The 27,890-nt window shown below is 35.0% G+C and overlaps 1 protein-coding gene across 2 annotated transcripts; it reads left to right on the top strand.

Moving 5' to 3' along the window:
- On the top strand, nucleotides 1–27,384 carry LOC119641366 (rap1 GTPase-GDP dissociation stimulator 1). 2 transcript variants are annotated; one of them, XM_038039964.1, is made up of 4 exons: nucleotides 1–472; nucleotides 24,341–25,258; nucleotides 25,748–26,134; nucleotides 26,199–27,384. In XM_038039964.1, exons 1-4 carry the CDS (start codon nucleotides 466–468, stop codon nucleotides 26,843–26,845), a joined length of 1,959 nt encoding a protein of 652 aa, XP_037895892.1. In that variant the 5' UTR covers nucleotides 1–465; the 3' UTR covers nucleotides 26,846–27,384. The 2 variants fall into 2 exon arrangements, with proteins under 2 accessions (XP_037895892.1, XP_037895891.1); XM_038039963.1 differs by lacking the exon at nucleotides 1–472 and adding an exon at nucleotides 19,296–19,884.
- The last annotated feature ends 506 nt before the right edge of the window (nucleotides 27,385–27,890 follow it).

Raw genomic sequence — 27,890 nt, 5'->3', positions numbered from 1 at the left:
CGTTGCCAGAATTGTATGCTGTTAATCGTTTGTCATTTTTGTTTGTGATTTCAATTTAGGTAGAGAGCATGGTTGTTCGTCGCATAATTCGCTCAAGTGTGTGTGTGTATTAAATAAAAGAATTTTACTTTAATTATTTGTTCTACTATTTTGTGTTTGTCAAAATAAATAAAACATTGCACATTTATGATAAATAGTGAGTGCCGAATATTTTGTACATAAATGCAAAAAGCAATTCAAAAGAAGTGAATGAAGAAAGGAAGAAGAAAATTAAATATTAATTGCAAGTGATATTATTAGCGAAAAGCGATTAAGGTGTAAAATAAACAAAAGAGCTGTGTATGCGTATGCACATACCACGAAACATATAAATCTTTCATTAAAAAGGCAAGAAGAAGACATTGCACAAGCCAGACAGCTAGCAACGCCAATTGAGAAAAAAAAAAGAAGAACAAATCCTAAGCAATGGCAAGTAAGTATAATTCTAAATACAAATCCCATCGACCTTTTGCGTAAGCAGTTTAAGAAAAAAATGAAAAAAGATACTATAGTTGTACTTGCTCGCATAAATATTGTTTATTTAAAGCAAACATAAACAAGTAAAGTTCATTAAAAATCTTTTTATAGTCATGCAATTTCATTTTTATGAATATGTGTATGCATCCCAATTGTTTCCTTATATGGATTGGTTTCCTCTAGATCTAGCCCTTTATTCGCGTTTTATTATTTGTAATAAAAAGAAAAAAGATGCAGATTTTGTTAATAGAGAAGTAAAGGGTGTTAAGAACTGCATGATTATAGTGTGAGTGTGTTAAGAAAACGTAACGAAAGGAAAAAACTTTGTCTTATTTTTAGTCTTGGTTATTTGCTGGAAAATCGATAATTTCTTTACCTTTATTTTATATCAAACGTGTTTACCTCATATCGCTCAATCGTGCCTTAGTTATTTATTAATATTCTTGCACTTTTAATATATTAATAATGTCATTAAATTTGATTGTCCTTCCTTCTATCCAACCAATCGCTAATTTAATCTGCAAGCCATTGTTAATAAATCGTTTTATTTAATATTAACGTGCTCCGAATAATTTAATGTCATATATGCTTTACGGCGAATGCAAAGTAAAGCTAAGAAAACGTGCGTTTACCATTATATCAATTAAATTGCACATTCACATTGGTATTGTTTTCATCTCGTCAGCAGTGTAAAACGATTTGACCCTAATAATAATCATCGAACGTCGGCACGCGAGAACACAAAATCTAACTTGGTTTTTCGAAAGCTTCATATTTTGTAGTCTTTTTCATTTTCAATTGTTTTATTTAACACCACGGTATCGTGTACTTATATATGTTTTTGCCATATATCTATATATGGCTAATATGCGAATGAGTCAACAAACTTTCTGTTACAGAAGATGGATGATGGCAATGAAAGCGACTATGTCTGGAGTTTCGTATGTTTTTTTTTTCTTTTTTAGAGATATATTTTTATTTTTAGATCTAGGTTTATAGTTAAAAATCAGAGAAAAACGAAACTTTCACGTGTTTCATTTTTCTATAGCCTTTTAAACTGTTTTGTTGTACTTCCTTCATGTGTAATGTGCAGCTTTTTCATCTTTCTACCTGATAGTGTAAAAAAAAAAAAAATAATTAATTACAGAAACATTTAATAGCGAGTATATAAGTAAATCGTTTAAATGACGGAATTAATATATGCGTGGTGATTACAAGTCGGTCTAAAAGGTGATTTTGAAGAACATGTTGCAATTTGTCATAAGAAAAAACATTCACTTATTAGGATAATTTCTTGTAAAAAAAATTTCATAAAAAATTTCACACAATATGGCAACATCTCTTAATTAATCATATTTGTTTATTAAGAGTGGATAGTCTCAGATTGTAGTCTAGAAAACAATAGGAAAGTATCGCTTTTTGGGCTAATTTGCAACAAAATTATAGACCGGTTTATTTTTTTCTTTACTTAAAGAGCGCTCATAATGATGACTTCAAGAAGATATTGTCGGACAGACAGACGCAAGCAAATCTGCAATCCACGTACGCCCCTCTTGCCAAATCAATTAACTCATTAAAATCAACAGTGGAGAAAACTGATAAAATTAGTATATTTACAATTTCTTATACCGTGTGTTTAGTAGCGATGGGAAACGATTTTAATTGCTTTGCTTAAATGTGTTTTAACTAAAGTTTTATTACATCTTGGCTCCGTAAAATGAATAATTTATTATTCAATAGTTAAACAAATGCAAACACTATAATAAGACGCGACATACATTTAAACTACACTATCTTGCAATAATTTAAATAATTACTTTTTCTAATAAGTTTCTATATGGAAAATGGCCGAAAAAGTGGCTCGATTTGAAACATTTTCAAAAGCTTTAGTCTTTGGGCCAAAACAAATCCAAGCACTAAATTTCGTCGGAATATTTCAAAATTTTGCGACCTATAAGTTGAGCACAAGGCAACAAGACGGACAGACAAATTCGGATCGATTCGAAAAATGCTTTTCAATCCATCGGTGTAATAAAAAGTGGGTCTTTCTCAGATCCTTCTGAGTTTTGCACACATCCTCACAAACTTAATATGACTTGTATCACAAACGGTGTTTGATATAAAAAACCCAAAAGGATCTGTAAAACTGTTTTAATTAAATGCTTATTACGATTGATGTGTTAGAGTATCAATTGGTTTGCGTGAAATGAATTATTTTCTACTCAATGGCTAAGAAAGGCTAAGATGACTTTATCGTCTTCAGCGTTGTCAATACTTACAGTTAGAGAAATTAGTTTTGAGTGGAAGCAGTTATCAGTCAATCAAATGCTTCGACATTGCAATTAAAAAAACAAATTGAGAAAATGGAATTAATCGATTTGCAAGCAATGCATTCTTACCTATCTCTAAAGTATATTTCAGCACACACACATTCATAAATATTTGACAAACCTAATATATCATCTTTAATGCGTATGACGTACAATTTATGGAGTCTTCGGCGCATATTTATAGGCTACACCACCGTTGGTTGGTAAGCTCAATATACCACCTGTGGTGGATCTAAGAGAAAGGAAAAACTTGAGAAAAGCAAAAAGTCCGTTTTTTTTTTATAAGAAGAAGGCAAAATATATACTCACTTGTCACAAAATTATTGCAGGGAGGATTGAAAAACAAACGTTTGGTGCAACATAATATGTAGTAAGGAAATGTTATTGTAAAATATTCGTAAAAATTAAAGATGGACATATGAAAACAAGCCATATCCATCTGCAATGAAACTTGACCATCAACCTAACTTAGAGTATTATTTTCCCCCGAAATTTCGACGGAAAAAATCTTTTTTCAGATATCGATATATTTCTCACACGTTCTATTAGTTTAGTTTAGTTTAATTTAATTTATTAATTAATAATCATGATAATTATTAATGACAATTCAATTATGCAATAACAATCATCGCTATAATTAACAAGTAAGAAAATTATATCCGGTAGCGATGTGTAGGGTCGTAACCAAATTCTTTTACATATTTGCAGGCGATATTTTTGTACCCATTGCCAAAGAATGAGAGGAGAAAAAAAGCATCAGAGAAAATATCTTGAGTATTCTTGATCAGCATCAAATTCTAAATCAATTTAAGCATCTCCGTCTGTCATTCCTTATAATGTCTGTTGTAAACATTCTCTGGCCGCAAAAATAAAGCTATCGACCAGGTAAACTCAGAATTTCTCTGTTTTTCAAAAGGAATAAAAAAATTGTTTTTTTTGCTCATTACTAATAAACTATAGCAAATAAATATGGCATTCATGCACAAATATGGAAAAAATTGAACACGTCCATCCAATATTATATTTATCAAAACTTAATTGCGAAAAAATTTGGAATACAACTAAAGATGTCTGCCCGTTCGCCTGTCCATCTGTCTGTTTACGCCACTTTGCAGTAATTGTGGTAAAGATTCTTCCGTTCGCGAAGATGAAAATACTGCCTATAGGTTTGCAAAAGAGTTTGGAGTTGACTTAAACTTTTCAAAGGACAAGCCTTCAAGGTCCTTTCAAGATCAAAACCGAATTTTAACGCATTTATTGGGGAAAAAATCGAAATTTAATGAATAGAACCTTACAACCTGGTTTACAATCTTCTATAATACCATAATATCTTCCGTACCTTGTGTTTTGCATTTTATAAAATAAGAGAATTTCTTCCTCACAAGCCTTTTACACATTGTTGTCAACGGTTTTGAAGAGACCATCAGTAAGAGTCCGATGAACACAGCTTCGACCAAAATGTGCTTAAAATTTAAAGTTTCAAATTTTGAGGAAATTTTTCTTTTAACTCTAATCTGCGATGCATACAATTGATTTAATTAATTTAATGGCTTTAAACACTTCTGTTGGCATTGGAGGATTGCCATCTTTCATAGATTTTCTTTTGCCTGCTAAATTTAATTTATCCCGTGCGCTCATTCAAAAACATCTGTAATATAACTCGACGATTGCGTTCAGAATAATCGATTTTTTGGATCATTTAAAATATCGTTACCTTCACTCATCTTTCTGTATCACTTTCATACCTTTTAAAGAGCTTTTAAACTAAAGTAAAGAAAGCGTGAAAAATATCACGATATGATGATGAATTATAAAAGAGAATTTTTGCGTATTTTTTTATCGGTATATTAAGTCGGCGTGGATGTATGCAACATTCAGAAGCACCTGAGACAGACTCACTTTTTATTTTACCGACCGATTCAGAGTAACTTTCTGAATCTACATTAACAAGCTTGTTTGTCCACCTGTCTGTCTGTCTGTCTTATTTCTTTTTATATTCAATTTTCATATTTTTGTGCCTTACAAGGTTACATTAAGTTTGTGCGAATGTATGCAACGTCCAAAAGGACTTGAGATAGATCTACCTTTTATCATACTGAGAGTATCGATTCAGGAAGTGATTCTGAGTTATTAGCAAATGATAGCTTAACATAAGTAAAATGTATTTATTTCAGTTCAGATTTGAAGTTATTTTAAACTGTTTTACGTCCATATCTCGATAAAAATGGCATTAAGCACGCGGTAGCATTGTTCATAAAAAAAAAAACGAAAAGAAAATTGCTCTGAAAGCTTTACTGCCTTCTGCTTTCTTACTTTCCAAATAAATTAAGTGATGGGAGAAACTCAGACTGCTTTGAAATGTGTTTGCCGCTATTAGTTAGTCTAGCGATCATGGAAAAATGATATGTCAACCAACCATATGTCAAGTTTTTAAGAATCAACATTTGAACTTGAGGTGCGGCGCACACACGGATTGGAAAATATATTCTTTATGTACAAATATATATGCTTCCCTTTATTGTTTCCAAAAAAAAAAAAAATCTAACGTATGTTCCAGCTTATATTTTATTATGTTGACACATTTAGAATAACATTCTGAATTGATGTAACCTTGTCGGCCGACAGTCTCTATTGTTTTCTTGTAATACTGTATACCTTCTTATATATTAGTTTGGGGGAAAAGAAATCCATTATTTTTATATGAACTTCAGGACTTTATTTAACGTGCTTCGGATTGTCTGATTTGGGTCAAATATGCACAGTTTTGTTGCCATTTTAAAGGTAACTTCAAAATGCCTCTCTCATAGAAGTCCTGGTCTCTATTTGCAAAAAACTCTAGTAGTCGATTTTCACAATCCTCCCTAGATTCCAATTTTTTATCATTAAAGAAATTTTGCAATGCAAGAAAAAGATGATAATCGCTTGGTGCCAAGTCCGGGCTGTATGCCGGATGCATTAAAACTTCCCAACCAAGCTCCCGAAGTTTCTGGCGAGTCACTGTAGATGTGTGTGGCCTAGCGTTCTCCTGGTGGAACACGACACCTCTCCTGTTGGCCAATTCTGGCCGTTTCTTGTCAATCGCTATCTTCAAACGGTCCAGTTGTTGACAATAGAGATCAGAATTTTGCGTTTGGCCATATTGAAGCAACTCATAATAAATAATTCCCTTCCAGTCCCACCAAATGCATAGCAAAACCTTCCTGGCCGTTTGGGGTGCTTCACCGCTCTTTGACGACGATCGTTTTCGCACAGGTTTATTGTATGTGATCCATTTCTCATCTTCAGTCACCATCCGTTTAAGAAATGGGTCTATCTCATTCCGTTTGGCCAAGGCTTCGCAGATGGAAATTCGATTCATCATGTTTTTTCTGTTAATTGGTGTGGCACCCAAACATCGAGCTTCTTTTTGAATCCAGCTTTGTGTAAATGGTTTAAAACTGTTTTATGGTCGATTTTTAGCTCCTGGGCGATGTTACGACTGCTAACATGCCGGTCAACTTCGATCATTTCTCCGATTTTATCGACATTTTCGACGACCGGCCTACCTGTGCGAGGTGCATTTTTAACATCAAAAATTCCTGAACGGAATCTACGAAACCAAAATTGCACATAATTGGCTGTTACAGTATCGGAACCATAAACACCATTCACAATTTTAGCCGCCTGGCTTGCATTTTCGCCTTTGCCAAAGAAAAACTGTAAAATATACCGAATTTTCTCTTTGTTCACTTCCATTTTTAACACGCTGTAACTCACAACTAAATGCACCAAACAAAAAACAGCAAAAGAATTTTTTTACTGCGAAATGTCACCTTACCAACGAGCATAAATCCGAAATTGTTTACGAGAAATCTATCAGTGCACCCATCTACCGAAAAAATAATGGATTTCTTTTTCCCCAAACTATTATTATTTGAAATTTTTTTATGTAGATACAGGTAGATATAAGCGCCATCTAGAACAGCTTGGGATAAGCCCACCTTTTATTATATCGCTCGATTCAGAGGGTGATTCTCAGCTTGTTCGCCCGTCTGTCCGTCTTGTTTGCAATCTATAAGTCGCAATTTTCGAGAATTTTTGATGAAATTTAGCACGCCGACATTGTTTGGCCTAAGGACGAACGCTATTGAAAGTGGTTTGTATCAGATCGCTTCTTCGACCATTTCCCACATCAAAGCTCATTTTGAGAAAATGGTGTACGAACAACTATATTAAACGAAGTGTAGTAGGGTCTTCCATAGTGAGCCGTGTCCCCTTATATCGTTTACATTTGTTTTTTCTTAAATATCTTAGTGCAAAACTTTGTGTTTATTCGCTCCATTGTTGTGCTCTTTTGCTCTGCGTTGCTCCGCGAGAAGTAAATTAAATCAAAAAGGCTTAACCATTATATTGATTGCAATTTATTTCGTTGCGCAGAAATGCCAAAAAAATAGAAGGTATAAAGGTATACGCACTCGCACTCGCAAACGCACAGTGCTTATATTACTTTATATACATTTATTTATGAATGATTATTTATTTAAATCAATTTTATGCTATTTCAGCTAGACGTTGATTTAAAGCAGAATAAAGCTATTTGAAGCATTTGAGTATTTGAATTTTAAATGTGTATGCACGCAAAGGCTTGTTGGCAATCATGTTTACTCACGTTCGCATATCGCTAAGAAGAAATGAATATGTGCGCACTTGTATGCAGTACTTATTCATAGCATTGTCTGCATCTGTTACTGCAATAAAAGTGGGAAATACAGAAATGGAATCACATGTGTTACCAAGTGACATTTTTCTTCTTTTTTTTTTCCGTTTTTCTTTTTTTTTACAAAAATAATGCTACCAATGGTTGGTTATGCTTATCATTATGTTCATCCACTTTAACGTCGTCTTGAATGTTAACAAAAGCCACATAGATGATGTTATTATTTGAATAAAAAAGCTTCTCCACATAACCAACGTGTTTACAGTAAACGTATTTGTTTACATTCAAACGTGCATATAAACAAGAAAGTAAATGTTTAGATGTATGCGAGCATCATATATAAGAGACATCATATCGTGTACACTTTCATATAAGAAACGTTTAAGAACACTCCGCATATCATTGTCGATTGTCGCGTGTTTGTGATAACAAAAGTATGTTGAGTTTCCACAAATCTACAGTGACAGGAAAAACTTCTAACAGCATTCATTATGCACGGAACATATATGGAACAAAAAAAAAAAAAAAATCCTACTTCACCCAGAAAGGAAATATGTTCGCTTTTTACTGCAGCAGGCGCGAATGGATGGAAAGGGATCTCATTGCTGACAACGTGCCCGACAGATTTAATTGACGTAGCATGCTAGATTTTCAACATTTATTTTCAGACGGCATTCTTTTGGCGTAAGGAACAAAACTGTGTACTGTTCCGCCGACTACCTAAACGGGAGATTGCCCCGTAGGGGCCATCTAGATGGTGTTCCATCATTTCCATCATCAACTCTTCTTACGAATGAATCAAACTTAATGGCTTAATGTTCATTTTATTTGTTTACATTTCTGCTATTCCCCCAATTTTTACATATCCTACTTATTCATATTCTCCCCATAGTTCTACTGTTCTACTTTCTGCAATTTTGTAATTATCCAAAGTGTTAAATACTTTGATCTTCTATTGAATTTTTGTTATACTTTTGTAAGTAATTCTTTTTCACAAGCCATATAGCTACAAGCAAGTAGACTATATACAACATAAAAATGGATCAGATTGCTTATATACGTTTATGTACAAAAAGTGTCTGAAATTGACAAATAAAATATTGTTGATCATTATTTATTTCGTTGTTGTGAACGTGAGGCGGCTATACAACTACAACGTAGTTCTGGTCTATTCTTTATATATTTTTCATAGACTGAATTTGAGCATTCAAGCTTGTCCTTAAATGACGTCAAGACTTTCTCTTTTATGTTCGCATAAAGCTTCAGATAAAGAGTGTGGCCTCCCAGACAAAAATATATGCCGAAATAGACCGTAGGAAGGACATTGTGCAGAAAAGCCTAAGGCATAACATCAGCTCGTTCGGTAAAAAGCTTTCGATTGTCCTTGATTATGCGCCTTTATTTCTTGAGTGTAACCGCCTGTAGACAATTTGTTGGAGAACGAATGAAGTCCACTCATTACAGCCGAACTAACTAGCTTTGCAATGCCCGTTTATCTTTTACAGCCTCAAAACGTCTGACCGTTTGATTATATTAATAAAATATATTCGATTACAAAAGTTCGGTTTGAGTATAAGCTCGATAGTTACTTGGCTTTTGAGTTAAAATGTGATGATTTACGATGTCGAGCAATTCGCGTTAACGAAGGCGATCAAGTTCGATGTCGAGTTGACTCGATAACCGTTTCGGATCGGTTTATGATTCTCGACACAACACTCATTCTCGACAGCATCGGTTTGTCAATTGATACTGCTGCCTCTTGTTAATTTGCTGATTAACACAAGAAGAAGAAGTCGACTGCTATCGAATCGAGCAAATGTTGGGAAGTGAAAGATACAAATCACTTTGCATTTGTGCTATCATCGGTGTGTGACTAGGTGCAGTTAAATGATGCAAAGAAGAAGAAAATAAATAAACAAAACAATTGAAATAAGTTATTTTTATACAAATCACCGAAGGATGAGGGCTCTAATCATTTTGTTAAGTCGTTTCCAATGCTCAGAAGGAAGCATTAGAGAACCCAGAAAGTGTATATAAAGAATTTGATAACAACCACAACAAAAACGGTGCTCTTTACTTGTCATTCTTAAAGTGCAACACATTCGTCATATAATTTTCCACTCCCGCCCAAAATTACAGAGTATGAAAATGTAGTTCTTTTGCTGTTTGTAAGGATCACGATGATGGGTAAGGATCACAGTGATCGTTGTAAAAGGCTCGGTCACGACCGAATATAATTTTTTTACTTCTTTTAATTATATTTTTAATTATAATTTTTTTTATACCCTACACCAAATGTCGTATAGGATATATTATGTTTAAGCGGACATATGTAAGAAGCATAAAATCCACCTTTGTTATACGGAAAATACATTCTTAAAATTATTCTGAATCCATCTAAGTCTCTCTGTCCGTCTGATGTCTGGCCATCTAAATTTGTGTTCAAGCTGTATGCCGCATGAAATTTGGTAAACTGACGTGTTTTAAAAGGAGAACCTACGCCATTGAAAAATTCTTGACACAAGTGGCTAGGTAATAATATTTTGGCATCTAAACTTTGGACCGGCTCGGTCAATTTTTTGAAATCGTTCTCATATAACGAAAACTACAGTTCGTATGACGAAGAGACCTATTGTCAAAATGGGCTATGATGGAAATTAAGTGATAATCGTAATTTAAAATAAAAAAGTTAACTGTATTAAATTTTGGCTATCTCAGCGTGTTTTCGAGCCCTACCACATAGAAGGATTTTGCCGAAAATGTTTCTTTTTTAGGACGGAAAAGCCTGAATTTTATCATGTTATGATGAAAATTGACCCATAATAATAATCTGACATTAAAATTCACTGCGTTGAATTTTGAACACTTACATCAATTTTCGAATCTCTTGGGCGCAACTATTCTTACGGAAGGTTCGATACAGTTCAATAATAGTAAGTTCATGTAAAAAGAGTACGTAATTTTTGTCTTCTAGAGCAATGATAGGAATTTTTGTGTTGAACAATCTGGTGTAGAGTATTTAAAGGTCGCTCTAGCTCAACTACAATGTGTTCACTTGTTTTAATATTTCCTAAAAACTTTTTCTCGTTGATTTCTTCCTTCTAATGCCTTTTAATTTATGGCACAAGCTGATAGCCTGAGATGCTAACGCCTCATGACTGTAGTCTTAGAATTTATTTCTCTGCCTAACTTAATAACAATAATAATAATAATAATAATACGTTATGGTACCTGAAGATAAAAGACATCGAAAATAGTTATTTGTCTTCCCCAGCATTTTGAAGTTTTGAAATAGTTAGTGCGATCAGGTAGTCTTCATATCTATTAATTGTATCAAATTTATGCTTTTCGCAACAATATTTTATTTTATATGTATCTTTGAATATATTTTTCTGCATGTCAATAGCTGATAACTCGCTGCGTTGTAACTGAAGAGACTTACGTGTACACGAAGCACTTTCCTCGGTCGTTACTTGATATTTGATTATTTTATTCACTTATTGGCGTTAGATGGTTTGGTTGTACCTCGCCTGCACTAGGCTACTGCTGCACTCTATCCCTTTCTCTTTCATCACTCTTTTCTACCCGTCACCGCGTTGCACGAACAGGGAACATTTCATGAGTGATTGGGCAATAAAAAAAAAACGCTTTATTCTTGCTTATAGCGTGTTCTCATCTCCGCTATCGTCCCTAACTTGCCTTTTTATAAACCGAATTATCAATCAGGATAACAAAGTCTATAAGAATGCACTATTTTTACCACAGATACATTTTGGCTTCAAATCAGTGCTATTAGTTATTTCATACATTCATTTATTTATTTATTTATTTACGCATAAAGTGCAACTAACATAAACCGTGGCCAGGCGAATGTTTACGGCATTGCGCAGATGGACAGACGGACGTGCTGATGCTGACCAAGAACTTCTGTGTTCTCAGAAGATTCCTTGTGGGCGTTGCAAATGTTGCGACAAATTGAATATACCCCCTTCCCTCAGCGAGTGGTATGACAAGTAAAAAAATTATATTCGGTTGTGAACGAATCTATCATACCCACTGCCGTTACACTATATAAGATTGAGAAGAAGAGAAAATATCAATTTGCATACTTCACCATATTTTGTGGGTGTGGCTGTTTTATTTCTATTTCTGTTAAACAATTTTGTGGAAATTTATATCTTGGCTTTGTTGTAGTTTCTGAGCAATGAGAAGAAAACACGGAAAGCAAAGGTGTTCCAAGATTTTATTGCATAGACGTGTCGTTTGACCTGTTTAGGGCCATTTTCAAACTCTTGCAAATCGACATATTCTTCTTCGCGAGCGGGCATAGCTACTATAAAGTTAGGTCGACGGGCAGATGGAGGGACTAACAGACGGCCAGATAGACAGATGGACGTGCTTAGGCACATTCCGAATTTAAAATTAGCGATGAATTTACATATCTTGTGGGGTGTTTGAAGTTTCCTTCTGTGCTTAAATTTTGAAACTCTGTAATATTGGGTGGGCGTAGGCATTTTTTTTCATTCTTATACAGCATCATTCATAGAATATACATTCAAATTTTAATAGATTTATCTGCCGTAGTGTTCTTCGACCCATTTTCAATACCAACCTGCAAGAACTTTCAACTGAGTCTGAGAGAAGCGGGTCTTAACCCAAACTTTTGCATTGCGTCCGAGAAATGATGAGGATATTGATCTTATTAAGCTAATGTATAGCCTTTTTGTGACATATGGGCCAACAAACTTCCTGAACCACCGTTTAATATTATCATTTTGCCAAATTATCAGTCAATATTAATAAATATTATTCATTATAATTTTTACTTGTTGCCACTAATCACTATAAAAATTTATATCCGATATTAAAAGCCCAACCCGTACCATCCCATGTTAACATATACTGTTAATACAATATATCGTCTTGGAAAAATACCTTACACACATAAATGTATTCACATAAAATATAAAATGCTAATGGGGCGCATAGTACTTATGCAACACTGTTGCCGACTACAACTGCATAGATTTTTGTTCACGGCATGTAAAGATACCTTCGATTTTTCTTCGACATATGGACTACACATATAGTTTGAGTTGTCAAAATTTTTAATTTTCCAATTATTGAATATAATTTTCTAAATATAAAGCAAATTGATTGCGGTTTTGTGCTTCATTTCGTGCAATGCTATATATAAAACGAAGTTGCTAAGAAAAATCACAAAAATTTGAGATAGAAATTGAAGAAAACGAAAAGAAATCCAAAAATCTCTTACATTCTCATAAGATAGTTTTAGAATCTTCCTCCTAATTTCTAATACGTTTTGAAATACATACACACACATACCCAAAAAAAAAAAAAAAAAAAAAAAAAAAAAATTAATATTTCGCACATTAAAAGACCATAAAAACATTTATGTTATTCTCAAAAACAAGCTGCTAACGGAGTTCAAATTGAAGAAAACGAAACGGTCACGGTACCAGAGTCAATGGCTGCGACGGCATCGAATGTACAAAATAAGTCAGCCGAAGAAATTATTGATATTGCGTTGCGCGAAATAAATAACGGCAAATATGAGGAGGCCATTACACTGCTAGATAAGGCCAAGAGAATCTACCCTGATTCGAGGGCCGAGGAATTGCAAGAACTTATTGTAAAATTGAGAAGTAATTCGCTTCGAAAACGGACCACGAAAACAATGCCGTCAGAAAAGAGAACAAACGAAGATTCGACCGATTCCAAAGCAAATTTGGATTATAATAATGAGCAACTAAGTCTTGTTAAGAGAATTAAATGCTGCAAAAGTTACTATCAAATATTGGATGTGGCACGCGATAGTAGCGATAGTCAAATAAAAAAATCATATAAAAAATTGGCCTTACAATTGCATCCGGACAAGAATCATGCGCCCGGCTCAGTTGAGGCTTTTAAACTTTTAGGTAAAGCAATGGCTGTCCTAACCGATCCAATTAAACGTAAAGAGTACGATTTGTATGGGGCGAACGGTAACGGAACTTGTGGTGTTGGTGGTGGTGGTGGTGGTGGTAGTTCGGCTAAATTTCAAAAATATTCAAACCAGTATTATAAATTTCAACGCGAATATAATAAATTTCAACGTGAATGTTATCCAAATGGTACTGCGCAGGGTCCATTCAATAATGATAATGACGATATGTCCGCCGAAGATCTCTTTAATATGTTCTTTGGCAGTTTTCCGTCGCAAAGTTATTACCGACATAGGGCTTATCAAGCGGCAAATCAGCGGCAATATCAAGTGCATAGTCGGCAGCCCAGTTTGGCATTCGGCTTAATTCTAGTCTTGATTCTTATATCAATGTTGACGTCCTTCTTCTCTTCTGATCCAATTTACAATTTATCACCATCTAGGTATGTAAAATACAAAATTTAATATTCTCTGCTTTTTTTTTTTTTTTCTTGTGTAAAAGATTTCTTCATTCAATTCAATTAAAATATTAGCAAATATCCAGTACATCGTCAAACTCAGCATTTGTCTGTACCGTACTATGTAAAACAAAATTTTGGCAAAGAGTATTTGGGCTCACTGAGACGCTTAGAAGACTCTGTCGAAGATGATTATGTTTATACAATGAAACAAAATTGTTTTCGTGAACGCAATTATCGTAAGTGCTCAGTTTTTAATAATCAAATAAGATAAGAACGAGAGAATATTATTATGGCATCTCGTTGTTTTAGGTGAGGCGATGATGGCACGTGCCCGCAGCTTTGGAAGTCGAGCACAGCTTGCCAACGCTCAAGGCTTGAAAACGCCTTCATGTGATAATCTTTCAAAGATTGGCGTGACGCGCTATTCATTATTTTAAATAACAAAACGCAAAATATAAGACAGTCAGAGATAGAGCTTTCAAATAGCTTCGATGTTCTCAACGAAATCTTAACAGTATTTCTAATAATCTTATATCTATCTATATATTTGCATACCTAGTAAACATTTATTGATATCGACGACGGTTATAACGCCGTTTGTCTTGCGCCTCCTCTCTGAATTTTATGAATGAAAATAAATTCTTTATGTTTTGAAAATATCTTTGTTTCATCTTAACGACTTGGGATTTTTTTTTTTTTTGCGAATTACGTTTGGAAGTTCTCACCGAGTACATGTATTTGTATCCATTTATCATTCGGTTTGCATTGTTATCAATATTTATTCTGCTTCATTTTCTCTCGTCTGCACAAGTGTTTTTCACGTTTACCCGTGAGTTGCGCTCTTACTATAAATTCCTTCACACGTTTGGACCTAATTTACTGAAAATCTTTAATAAATAAGCTTAAGCAAGGTACCCATTAAACCTTACCTGTTCATGCCAATGGAGTATACAATTCGTTATCTATTGCGACCATGTACTTTTTTTTATCGACGTAATAGCAACACAATACGGGGTAGCGGCCTTACACTGGGGAGAAAGCTATCCCGAAATCGCTTTCGCATTACTTTGAGATCATTTCGTAAGGGTTTTTAATCCTCCCCCCTTCTCGCCTGAGATTATGGGCTCGAATGTCGGATGTATGACTTTACATTGAAGCATTTCTCGTAAAACACTAGCGCGTTTTTTCCATCGTTCGGTGTCCATTAATATGACCGCTAGCAGGTTACCTAGCGTAATTGCTGCGCATTATCGTTTATGCTTCGACACAACTTGCATGCGTTATTTGCTTGTAAATTGAGTTAGGAAGGAATTAACTTCTCAGTGCCTCCTCCCTATCTATTGTTCTGCGTTTGGGATGAGCGTGGATGCCCAACTACATTTCGCGTCGTTTTCCCGTCGTTGTTGTCATTCTGCCAACATGCTCTGCCAGATAGCAGTCTTAAGTCTGCCGTACACACTTAGTCAATCATTCCTCTTCGCCGGGCCGCTTTTAGCTATTGTTTCGCGGGGGCTGACAATATCGTTTCCTCTGCTCTTGATAGTTTTCAGTTCTTGTCTTCGCTACCTCTAGCCTCCGATAAGTCGATCATATGCCTTATAGTATCTTATGCAATTGACTGATTATTTTCTCTTTCTCTTAAGTAATAAAAAAGGAGATTTTAGAAGCGCGATGCTATTAGATCATCGTGATGCTTGAAGTTTCGTGTGTGTACCAGTTTAATGTCGCCCACGATGCGAAGCTCAGGGTTTATTAGTTTTCAATTACTGTGTATAGCCTTATACGATTTAGGTTTTCTCACACGACTCTCGACAGCTGTTGGATAATCGCGCTGAAAGCAATACTTGATCAAAGCATGAAAGCAGTGAGCTTGTTTCTGGGTAAGAATTTCGAGGCTAGAGACGGATCTCTCTCAGTAGATCACGCGTTAACCGTTAAAATTCAGTTTAGATGAAGTTTTCTCGTTCAACTGTCAAATACTGCTATATATTCGCGTGGAAAGAAATGCCTGATGAAAGCAAGCAAAGCTTGCTTTGATTTTTGGTTGATCACTCGTCAATAAAATCGATAAAATTCTTCGGAACATTTTTCAACTTATGCGTTGTAAATCTAAACAATAACCAAAAAACGGTTTTAATACCGGATACACAAAGAAGACTGATGTGCTGCTGGGTACTGCGTGAGTAAGTGGTGAAAAGTGTAATGGACCGAATTTCGCTTTTAAAACGAAATCAACTCGAACTCGAACGACGAGAATAATAAGCGTCGATAAAAGGCGAACTATATACGGCGTGATCCAAGATTCGTGATTCAAGAAGGAAGAAATTTACCGCACCACCGTCCCGCAAAGTAATGCTTTGTGTTTGGCAAGATTAGAACGGAATCAAACATTATGAGCTGACCAACTACTTTGCACTGTTTGACGGGCATGATTTCGCGGGAGTCAACATATTGTCTTCCAAAAATAGGCCCAATTTGATTTTGTCGTTGTTAAGTGTATATATTATAGCGAATCTATTTCGTCACTTCAAAATAATTCTCTTCAGATACTGTACACGTATAGCAAACAACGCTTCTTCCAATTCTCGAGCAGTACTATAATCGAATTCCGGAATCGCCTTCAAAACTTTCTGCGATTTATCTTGTATCGCTTTAATCGAATTAAAACGTTGTACCCGTAATGGTCTTTTGAGTTTAGCAAGTCGCCAGAATTCATGTGTAGAGACGCGGGTTGAATTGAACGTTTCGAAGAACGAATGTGGAAATTGAGCATCTTTGGTACCAATCGATATTTGACGCCCTTCAGGCCCAAAATATAGTTTAAAATGTTATTGACTCATGCGTGAAGTGCGAAAGCATCAGCAAGGTCCCTAACTGTTGATCGAGCACCGAATCCTTGATTTGGGATGGCCTTCACCTTCAACCCGTCCTCGTCCTTCTTTCAAATGCGTTAACATTTCTTTCTGACTGAGGCTACTCATCCAAGGTTCTCTGCAACATCCTGAACTTGTTTGCACTGAAGTTTTTTCTATGTAACTTCTACGCTCAGCGAACTCTCACAGTGTAGAAATCAGAAAGAATACTTTTTATGCCGTGCAGAACCGTGCGCTGCTGAAACGCTCTTAGTTTTTGAACACAATACTATATGCAGGCGTTGTTATCGCTAAGGACGTCATAAATCGTTTTTTAGACATCGTTAATAAATTTGCAGAATATATACCTTTTCCTTCTTCATTGAAGCGAAGAAGATCGAGCGGATTTTTTTAAGGCCAAATATTGAAAGTAGTTTGCTCTCATGATCACAAGATGAACGCTCTCATCTTACAAGCTTGGACAAAACATTGATGTTTGCTGGCACTCAAACTTGCCTATGCGGTCAGTTGCCAAATCGATTTAGAAGCCAATACCGTTAACATTTAAATTCACCAAGTCAAGGATCCAAAGTTCTGTGCGCAGAACTACTAAAAGTTATTACTAAAAGTTATGTTAATATGTTCTCTGCACTCATCGAAAGTGTGCTAATATATCAAGATGAAACTTTCAAGATAGTAAAGTTGGAACAAAAATTGTGCCTGTGTCGTTGTGAGATAAACTGTTGCACCCTACGCCTTATTTGCACATTTCGAACTTTGACAAACTTTACCATGGAAAGTAGCTGCTGACAAGTATTATAGACACAAAGTGTTTTTCATAGCTTTGCAGCAGAAACCTAAACTTTACTCTTTACTGCACAAAAGTCGACAATCGAAGAACCCTTTGCTTCTTCTATTCTCATACTACATTCAATTAAATACTTGATCTCCTTGTTATTTACACTTCCGAGAGCGTCTAACGCAGTCAAAAAATAAAAAAAAAGAAGAGAGAAGAGATTAACAAATAATTATATATATATTTTAATTAAATACAAAATTTTGGTCCAGAATGTCGGCTTCCTCGCGTTTATTTTTAGATTTTTTTTTACTTTCTATTGGATTTTCCTTAAACTTAGTGAAGTTGAACGTTAAAGGCAATGATGAGTTACCCCATGTGTTTGAGCATATGGTCTATGTGGAGATAGCCCAAAATAAAGAACAACATGATTACTTTGTCGGCTGCATTTTAACGGAGAATATGATATTAGTGTCATCGAACTACGAAAGCTATCGCAGCGGCGAGCAGCTTATTTGGGATCAATACGTCATAGTTGGAACCCGGAATCATCGTGAAAAAGCAAATACAACCGAAATTATTGAAGTGAAAAGACTTATTTCGTACGCCCCTCCAACTTTTGAAGAAGATTACAATAAAGTTGAGCTCCCCAGTGATGTTATTCCAGAAGTAGCACTAATTGTGTTGAAAAGCGATATCACGATGAGATTAAAAAACATTTCAGTTATGCCATTACCACGTTTTCAATTTGCTACCGATTACAAGGAATGTGTGGTTGTTAGTTGGGGCAACAATCTCGACGTAAGTATATCTGCGCAAAAAAGCTTAAGTGAAAATCTATACACTTAATACCCGTCAAAGCGCATACTCTGATACGATTCTGAATTCATTCGGAAGCCTCGCTTGTTCCTACAGCAGCGGAAGTATACGTGCGCGTGATAAGCGTGAACATAGGAACCGTATTTGTCTTTATCGGTGTGTAGATTAAAATGAAAACGATTTCGCTACATTGCTTTAGTTTATCCGTGCGTGCTTAGCAAATGGTTTATTCAGTGCTTATTGTGGTCGCGTTTGTTTAACGCTCTCCAAAGCCAATTCATATAAAAGAACAAAATCCGAAGGACTACTGAGTCAATCATATTGAAAAACATACGCAATTTACTTGTGCAAAGTCTTCAAATGATTCCTGCAAGACGATTGCTTGCTACTTGCCCGGATACGATTCCGTTAACGGAGTCTCATAGTGTATGCTGGCAAGCGGCAGAGCGAGTAAGGCTTATATACAGATTCCTGATGATGGGTACAATGGGTTATACTTGTTCCGCGGTTCATCTCTTGTTTACCGTACGCGTATTTGGCTTTGGTTCTAATTATTTGACGATGGGCATCTCCAACTTTATTCTAAATCACCCATCGGCGTTTTATAGACCATTTCTCCATTTCTAGCTTTAGGAAGCTTATAGTTGCTGCCGTATGTCTGGGTGAGAAAATTGAAATCACTTGCAGCTGTCTTGCCGCTTTTTCGTACATATCTTTCGTCTTTCAACAGTTGATCAGTTAACTGTGTTGATCGTGCAGAATATGTGTAATATGCAATTAGCTTGTAATGAAACGATTTCACAAAATGCCAAAATACATCATTTTGACAAATACACAGACATAATGATGGAATTTTATGAGGAAATTCAGCAAGGACGGATGGACGGATCATGATTTCGTCGTTTATTCATCATACACACAGTTAACTGATTAGGGCGGCTGTTCGGTGGTAACGCCGCGAGCGTTCTTTCTTGTTGCAGAACGATACCTGACTCGCATTTTGCCGGCCACATGTCATTTTTTATAAGAGGCTATGTGTGTGCGCCTGTGTCATCACGTGTCTAGTCAAGTACATCGGTTTGCTGCTTTTTTCTTCAATTTATTTTTAAGTTTTAACAAATGGATCTCGAAAGTCTTTTGAAGATTAGAAGACCTGCTAGATTTCTAACCGGAACAAATGATTAAATGCGAGCGGCGCAGACCGTTCTCAGTTTTAGCGTTTTTAAATTAAAAGAATGCGTTTTTATTACGAATTACAAAAACTTTCGGCGACTGTACATTTATTTCGTTCCCTTTTTGTTTCTCTTTTTAATCAGCGATCATCCGAATATGATGAAGTAAAAGAACATGTTGTAAACATTGCCGACCAAGCTACATGCAATCCGGCGGTTAATTCGTTCCATTACCGATTTTGCATAGACTTTAATGATATATGTCATATCGCTTCAGGCTCTCCAGTTGTATGTGATGGTGGGTGTAAAGAAGATGCCGTTTTTTTTTTTTTTGTTATTTTAATTGCAATAACTAATAAAATTATCATATTAAAGGTGAATTAATGGGCCTGGTAACGGATGAACCTAATTGCAGGCCTGGTTCGATGACCGCGGTTAATCTCCGCGCATGCGATAATATTCACTATCACTTAGATTGGATCTATAGTAACATTGAAGATCCACTACTTCCTACACCAAGTTCAAGTTGTGCCCTACAACTGCACATAGTAATAGCAATTTTGAAAAGTTATTTATCATTATTACTACTGCTAAGTAGCAAGTAAAGTAAAAATGGTTGGATTCAATTCCCCATCCTAATCCTAATTTGCAGTTACAAGCTCATTGAAAAATATAAATTTACATACTTTGTAAAATTCGTGCCCGTGACTGCTTTTTTTTCTATTATCGCAGAATAATCCTGTCGCGGTTTATATCGTGTATCCGTTGCAGTTTATGAGCAACGAGCAGGAGACACAGAAAGCAAAGGTGTTTAAAGTTTTGCCTGCATGTTTGCAAGCGATATCGTCTCTTTTGGGAAAAGGAAAATGTGTATCACAGGTTCTGCAAAGTGGACGAACGGACCGAAGGACGGCTATATTCCAAATTTGACGGAGTATTTATAGACCTTGTAAGGTTTTTGAAGTGCGCTACCCGTGCGCATTGAAAACTTTAAGTCGTGCAAGCAGTACAGCACTGCCCGTGGAATATACGCCCACATTTTTGTAAATTTATGTGCCGTAGTTTAAGCGTAATGAGCAAAAAAACAATATTTTATTGCTTTTGAAACACAGAAGTGTTCTCAGTTCACGTGGTACTGTGCGTGTGCCATTCAACCGATTTGGCCTGCAAGAACTTCGAATGTTCCTGACAAGTTTGAACGCTAAACCTTTATTCTTGCGGCATGGAAGGTATTTATTACATACGTCACACAAGCGGACAGGTGGAGAGACGGACATGCTTAAATTGAAAGAGAATTTGATGCTGATCAAGAAAATATGTTTATGGGATCTCTGAAGTCGCCTTCTGGGCACTGACAACATGAATATACCCCTCATCCCTTTCAATGATGGACATAAAAAGTTGACAACGACAACTCACTAGCAACTTCACAGAATTTAACCTTATCGTCAAAATTTAATAAAAGTGAGAATGTAAATAAACTCAATTGGTAAAACAAAAGCGGGGCAATACAAAGCCCAAGTGTGGATTGAAGAGTGAGTTTCCAAGTGATCGATTGAATGATTTTGTTTAATTAAAACGGGGGATCATCTCAAGTGCCGGCAGGTTATAGAACCTATATATAATGTTAATTTTTGTTTTGAGTTGGGAAGTTTGCTGGTCCAATAGTTGAATAGGGCTGGTTCGCTACAAAAATTCTTTATAGTACTTTATAAAGGAGTTGTGATTCAATGAATGTGTTCGTACACACATGAGTATTCAATAAAATTCTTCCAGATTTAACTCATTTATTTTACGATAGTGGATTTATATTACATCGTCGTTAATGTCATAATATTTTGTACACTAAATAACATATATGTGTTAGCAGTGATGGATCGCATACAGGAGATAACATGAATGCACGCATAGTTAACAAATAGAACAAAAGCAAAAGCTGAATGAAAGCTTACATTTTTTAAAGAGTTACACTTGCTTAGGAAATGGTTTGTTCGCAAACTTCACCGTTCGTTAACCCTTAATACATATAATACCTTATATTACGTTTGAATTTATTTCAAGAACGAAGTAAGAATTTCACTTCAGTCATTTCACTTCTTGAAAAGAAGATATTTTCCTCTTATATGACTAAATCGCAAGGCATCGCAAATATGCGAAGCGTAATGAAATTTTTTTAATTTACGAAAATTTGCTAATACCATCCAAATTACATATATTTTTGTATATAGATATGTATGTATATACAACGTGTGTAGATGTGAAAGTTTTACATCTTCACTAAAAAACGAGATCGCCGTCATTACAATCAATCAACAGTCCATCAACTTATGGCACTTAAAGTGAGAAACACTTTGGTCATCTCGTTACAAAAACACTACGAGCTTCTATTGAAAATGTTTTCATATAATAACATTATAGTCGGGCAAGGACGGCCTTTAAATATCTGTCAACACTTTGACTATCTTGAAATAAGTGTTCACTTATCTTCGCTATACCATATTTCGATGCAAAGGCACGTTTTCCGTGGATGCTCTTACATGGAAACGGGTCCAAAACGTGAATTCAAGTGCTTCGAATTTATCAAAATTAATGATCTTTCGAAAAGGTCTTATTATTTTTCCCCTATTTTCGTCATAATGCGCACTAAGAACTGCACTTCATTCGCGTATAACAGCTTATAAGGCCCTTACAGACCCACCTGGTCCAGTTTTCATTTAGTTAATTTTTAAGGCAGTTTGCCACTATGGATTAATTTTCGTTATAAAATGATTAGAAAAAAATTTCATATTTTTCGTAGGAGAGATTGTAGGGTAAAGGGTTGCAAGAAATTCTCCCATTCGGTCCAAATTTTGCCTATAAATTTAATATGTCGAATTGAATTACTAAACTGATTTTCTCGAGAAATTTTGAAAATTGATTTTTTTCTTAACGACTTTCTCAATAGTATGCGCAGAAATGATCTGATCCAATCCATGTTCACTAGGCTTTGTTGTTGGACTGAGAAATGTGAATTGTGAAATTTTCATTTGTGACTTAAACATAAAGATATGTGGAGGCCATTCGACAGGCAGACGGGCATACATGCTCAAATCAATTCGGATAATTATTCTATTTTCTTATTCGATTCTATTGTATCATTGATCGATATAATAAAAAAACTATGATTACCTTAAGTTGTTCTTGGTGTTCCATACATCCGTGTAAAGATGACGTTTTCTGTACCATAAAAAATGGGGCGCATAAAAATGACATCAAGTATTATTGATTCTACGTATTGTAGGAATTTTTTTAAAGCTCGAAATTGGGAATGGATTTATTTTGATATCCATCTGGTGATTGTAGTTTCAACTTTTAACTTAAGCTCTATAAAAATTTTACAAACGCACTGCAATTAATGATAGGGCGGTAAGTGCTTATATGAGGGATGTGTGTCCGAGTTGTTGTACAACCTATCGCAGCAAGTTTTAGAAATCGACCCACACTCAAGCTCCAATTGAAATGGATTTTTGGAAACATTCCGCGAAGGTATTGTCTACGATGCGAATTCGACTATGTGAAATAGATAGTGGACGAGGCGGATACTTTAAAGGACATAATCCACGAAATTTGTGGGAGCAGTTTAAACAAACCAAAAGTCCACGCTTGACAGGAAGAAAGCTTTCGTCCAATTGTTAACTGAAGGGAGGTACTTTAAATAAAAAAGAATTGATTTTAACAATTATATGCACAATTATGTAGATAGATGATCGGCCTCAGTGATGGAATAGGCAAAGCATCTCGAGTTACAATTCAATGATCGTCGGCTCAAATCTCGAAGTGTTGTTGAGTTTTCAATAAAGCCGATGGCTGCAGATTCTAGTGCCCTAAGATTTTAGTCTTGGAACTTAGTTCTAGATAGCTAAATTAATAATAATAGTGTATATGTACTCTATGTGGCCGTCAGCGCACGTTTGAACGTGTAACAAGTCTCTTGGGAACCGCCGATTTGTGTGTGAATGAATCTCCGAATCGTGTCAATGTATTTTGTTCTATTTAATAATAATGTTGCCCAGAGTTGTGCTTATGTTTTATTTCATTTCCGGTTAGTGCGCTCTTATCATCTGTAAACAAGTACACGTGAGCATAATTATGTGCACAGGCCTGTGCCTGTTTATACGTGTACGTGCATATATGATGTGAAAGTGTATTTGTGTCATTTTCAAAATATAAACTAAATGATGAAAAGCATTTCATATTACCGCTACTATGAATGAGAATTAAATGCAATGTTTTGTGTCACTTACACCACTCGGTACCAGTATGACGGCATAGCAATATCGTTGCAACGGCAACAGCAAAAACAACTTTTGTTAGCCTAAATTTTTTACTGACATCTATCTGTGTTTATACATATATATATATATATGTATGTATATATATATATGTATATATGGCCAGCTCCATATAAAAGAAAACTATAACAAGCGGAAAACATAAAGAAAAAGTCTAATCATTGATTATACTTTGTTTGTCTCTCTTATTTGCTTTATTACACTTTTGCTGCAACTAAGGACAGTTGGTTGGTTAGAGAGATATAGATAATAAGTATGTATAGTGCATGATATTTCATTAAGATAATGACAAAAAGAAAATTTAATATAATAAATAAAAATAAAATCTTATTTCATTAAAAACAAAAAAAATAAAAAAAATACTGTTTGCAAATGTTTTTATATCGTCTTCCTCTCCTTCTTCTATTGCTCGAATATTTACAGGCGAAATGGATGAGTTAATTGAAAAATTAAAAGCGACCACAGTTAGCCCGAACTGTTCGTCGGATAATACGACGTCTATTTTAAGTGAAATATCAGCGACAAAAGATCCAAAATTATTTGACAAACATGAATTGGCCGATTTTTTTTTATCCCTAACACAATCGGAAGATACGAATATACGAAAGGAGGCGGCCAAGTGTATAGCGGAGATCACTAAATCGGAAGTGCAACGAAAGAAATTTACTAAACCGGAAGTTATAAAAATTTTTCTCGATTATCTGCGTAACTTGAACGGAGAAACTGATAATATGGAACTTCCGATACAGATATGCAGAGCACTGGGCAACATTTGCTATTTGAACGATGAGGCTCGTGATATTATACTCGATATGAAAGGTGATTTAGTATTGATAAGACTATTGGATATTACTGTTATCGAGGATAAAGTGCATGGCTTGCAATTTATAAAAGTAAGAGGTGGCCTATTATCCAATTATTTATTGGGCGGTGAAGGTTTGGCGAAAAGAGCAATGGACTTGGAAATTATGCAAAAAATACAAAATATTATCGCGATTGGCGTAACAAATGTGGAGGAAAATGAAGATCTATTATTAAACACTTTGCCTTTGATGAGCATTTTAACGGAAAATGTGGCCGAATTGAATTTTGAAGCTGAGCTGAACGTGCAATTGTCACGCATTTTAGCCGCGTCAACCAATCCCGATTTAGCGGAAATGTGCCTTGAACTTTTACATTATCAGGCCGAGAGTGATGAAGTGAAATTACTATTGGCCAAGGATGGTCTTTGCGAAACGATTTATCAGCTTTTGGAGAAATACAAGACTCTGGCAAGCACGAATGAGGCGAGAGCCTTAATGAAGCTGGCCTGCGAGCTAATCGTTTTAATCCTTACTGGCGGTAAGTTTAGATATTTCTAATTAATCTTTTTATACCCTACACCACTTATGGTACAGAGTTCATTAAGTTTGTCTGAACGTACGTAACAACCAGAAGGAATTAACGTAGAATCAGTTTTCTTTTACCCTAACCACCTAACCAATCTTGCTTATTTGTCCGTCTGTTCATGTGCAAGTCGCAGTTTTTTGAAATATTTTGATGAAACTTGGTACACTGATACGAAAATAATAAAATTTTTAAATTATGTTTGCTGAAATTCGGTCACGCTGTATGATATTTTTGACATCCTCCAATATGCGGGCTTTGATGAAAAGTATGGCTTTACCTAAAAATAATGTGTAATTTTTGGTGTATTATTGCTAAAATGTGCGATTAACTTTACCAGGCGAAATGGTGTAGGGTGTCTAAAGATGGGCGTTGCCCGATTATAATATTTTTCCTTGTTTTCTTTCTATGATGATAATACATTTCTTCTATTTTCTTATACAGATGAATCCATGCATTATTTGTACACCACCTCTTTATTAAAGAATATGGAAGACTGGCTAGACTCGAGCGATATAGATCTCTTGACCACCGGAGTACTAGCTTTGGGTAATTTTGCCCGCACGGATAGTCATTGCATTTATATGGTGGAGAATAAAACCATGAACAAATTGTTAGAAGTGTTGGCCAAAAATAACGGTGTAAAGGATGACGTGCGTTTGCAGCACGCTCTCCTAAGCACGTTACGAAATTTGGTTATTCCCAAACCTAATAAATGTGCCGTTATACAAGCTGGTCTTGTAGAGACAATACTGCCTATGCTGGAAATTCATCAACCGCCGGTAGTTTTCAAACTTTTAGGCACTTTACGCATGACTGTTGATGGACAAGGTAAGGAAAGGTCTTTAAGTAAAAAGAGAAAAAAAATGCTAAAATTTTGAATTTTCTGTTCCAGAAAAGCTCGCTTTAGAACTGTTAAAAAATAAAACCCTAATAGAACAGTTAGTGCATTGGAGCAAGTCGTCAGACTATGCCGGAGTTACCGGAGAATCTTTGCGTTTAATGGCTTGGCTTATAAAGCATGCGTATCTTAACAAGATCGCGTACGCTTTGCCGCGCAAAGGCGACGCTCCAGCTGAACAATTAGTGGATAAAATACCTTCTATGGATTACGATCGTAGCAGTCTTATAGAATTTATAAATAACGAATGCACGATCGAAGCAATGATTAATATGTTAACCTCTCAGCATTTAGTTATGCAAAATGAAGCCTTGATAGCTTTATGCATACTTTGCGTAGTATTCCTGGGTAAATCGTCCTCCTCCTCATCCCCCTCCTCCGCCAGCTCCTCGTCCGCCGCAACGGATGGTGACACAGCTATTAAGCTGCAGGATGCTTTCATTAAATTTGAAGTGGGCAATAAATTAGCAGAGTTAATAAATAAATCTTCGGATACTATGACAAAAGAAATTGTTGAAAATTTACAAAATTTTACGAATCTTTTGCGTAACTCAGACAAATTGGTCGCTCACTTGGAGGAGAATAACATCAACGAGTTGTTAAAGTCTATACCAATATTAACCGAATATTGTACTCTCTAAAACGAGCATAATAATAGCAAGGCACCGTAGTCTTCGGCGTTAGGAAAACTTGAAAAAGAAAAAAAACTTCGCACACCGCTTACACTGGAAAATACTTGTATAAGTGTGCGCGCGTATATTTATATTCGAAAATCGGTTGAAGAAAATTGTTAAAGGATCGACGAAAACCAGTTTTTTGACAATGAATTTTTTTTTTATTTTTTTTTTTCATTTTTTTTTTACGACATCTTTATTAATAAATATATAAATATAGTGAGGCATTTATATATATTTAAGACATGTCAAGCATTTGCATTTTCAACGCTATTCTCCTACTAGCACTTGAGTACCATTTACATTATTATGATCTTTAAGCAATGATCGCAAGCATTTTAGAAACAATTTCTAGCACTTAACAGTAGAAAGGCTTAGCAGCAATCATACAACAGACAAACGATAATCCGTATAATACAAAACTTTCGTTAATCTTTATATGTATTTTTTAAGCGATTCTCATCCGATTATTATTTATTCTCTGACTTGAATTGAAGAAAATTAAGAAAAAAAAAAAAAAAAAAAAAAAATCGAAAGAAAAAGAAAAATTAATTTTATAACATTTTTTAAAGAAGATTTTATTTATGTTTTTTAAACTTATCGCATAATTTAAAAATAAATAAGCACAAACTATCAGCACAATGTTTTAAAAATATATATATAAATAAATAATATAATTTTATGTATTGTAGAAGAGAGACTAAAGATTTGAAAATTTCTTTAAATCATTTTCACGCCTAAGATGAATGAAATTCTTAATGAAACTCAAATGCATGAAATTTTTTCTTCTTTTTTTTTTCCATAATAAATTTTAAATTAAAATATTTATAATAGTGTACTTGATATATGTACATAATAAATAATCACGATTTCCATAAGGTAAAAAAAACTTTTATTACAATAAAATCTTAATTATGACATTTAAAAATTTTAAGAAACAACAAATCGCTAAGTATTGAAAGTATTTGAAAAATAATAAAATTTAAAAACGTTATCGCACAATTAGAAAAAC

The sequence above is a fragment of the Glossina fuscipes genome, unplaced genomic scaffold (genome assembly GCF_014805625.2).
Source record: "Glossina fuscipes isolate IAEA_lab_2018 unplaced genomic scaffold, Yale_Gfus_2 148, whole genome shotgun sequence".
Taxonomy (NCBI): Eukaryota; Metazoa; Arthropoda; class Insecta; order Diptera; family Glossinidae; genus Glossina; species Glossina fuscipes.
This window is presented reverse-complemented; position numbering and strand designations above follow the sequence as displayed.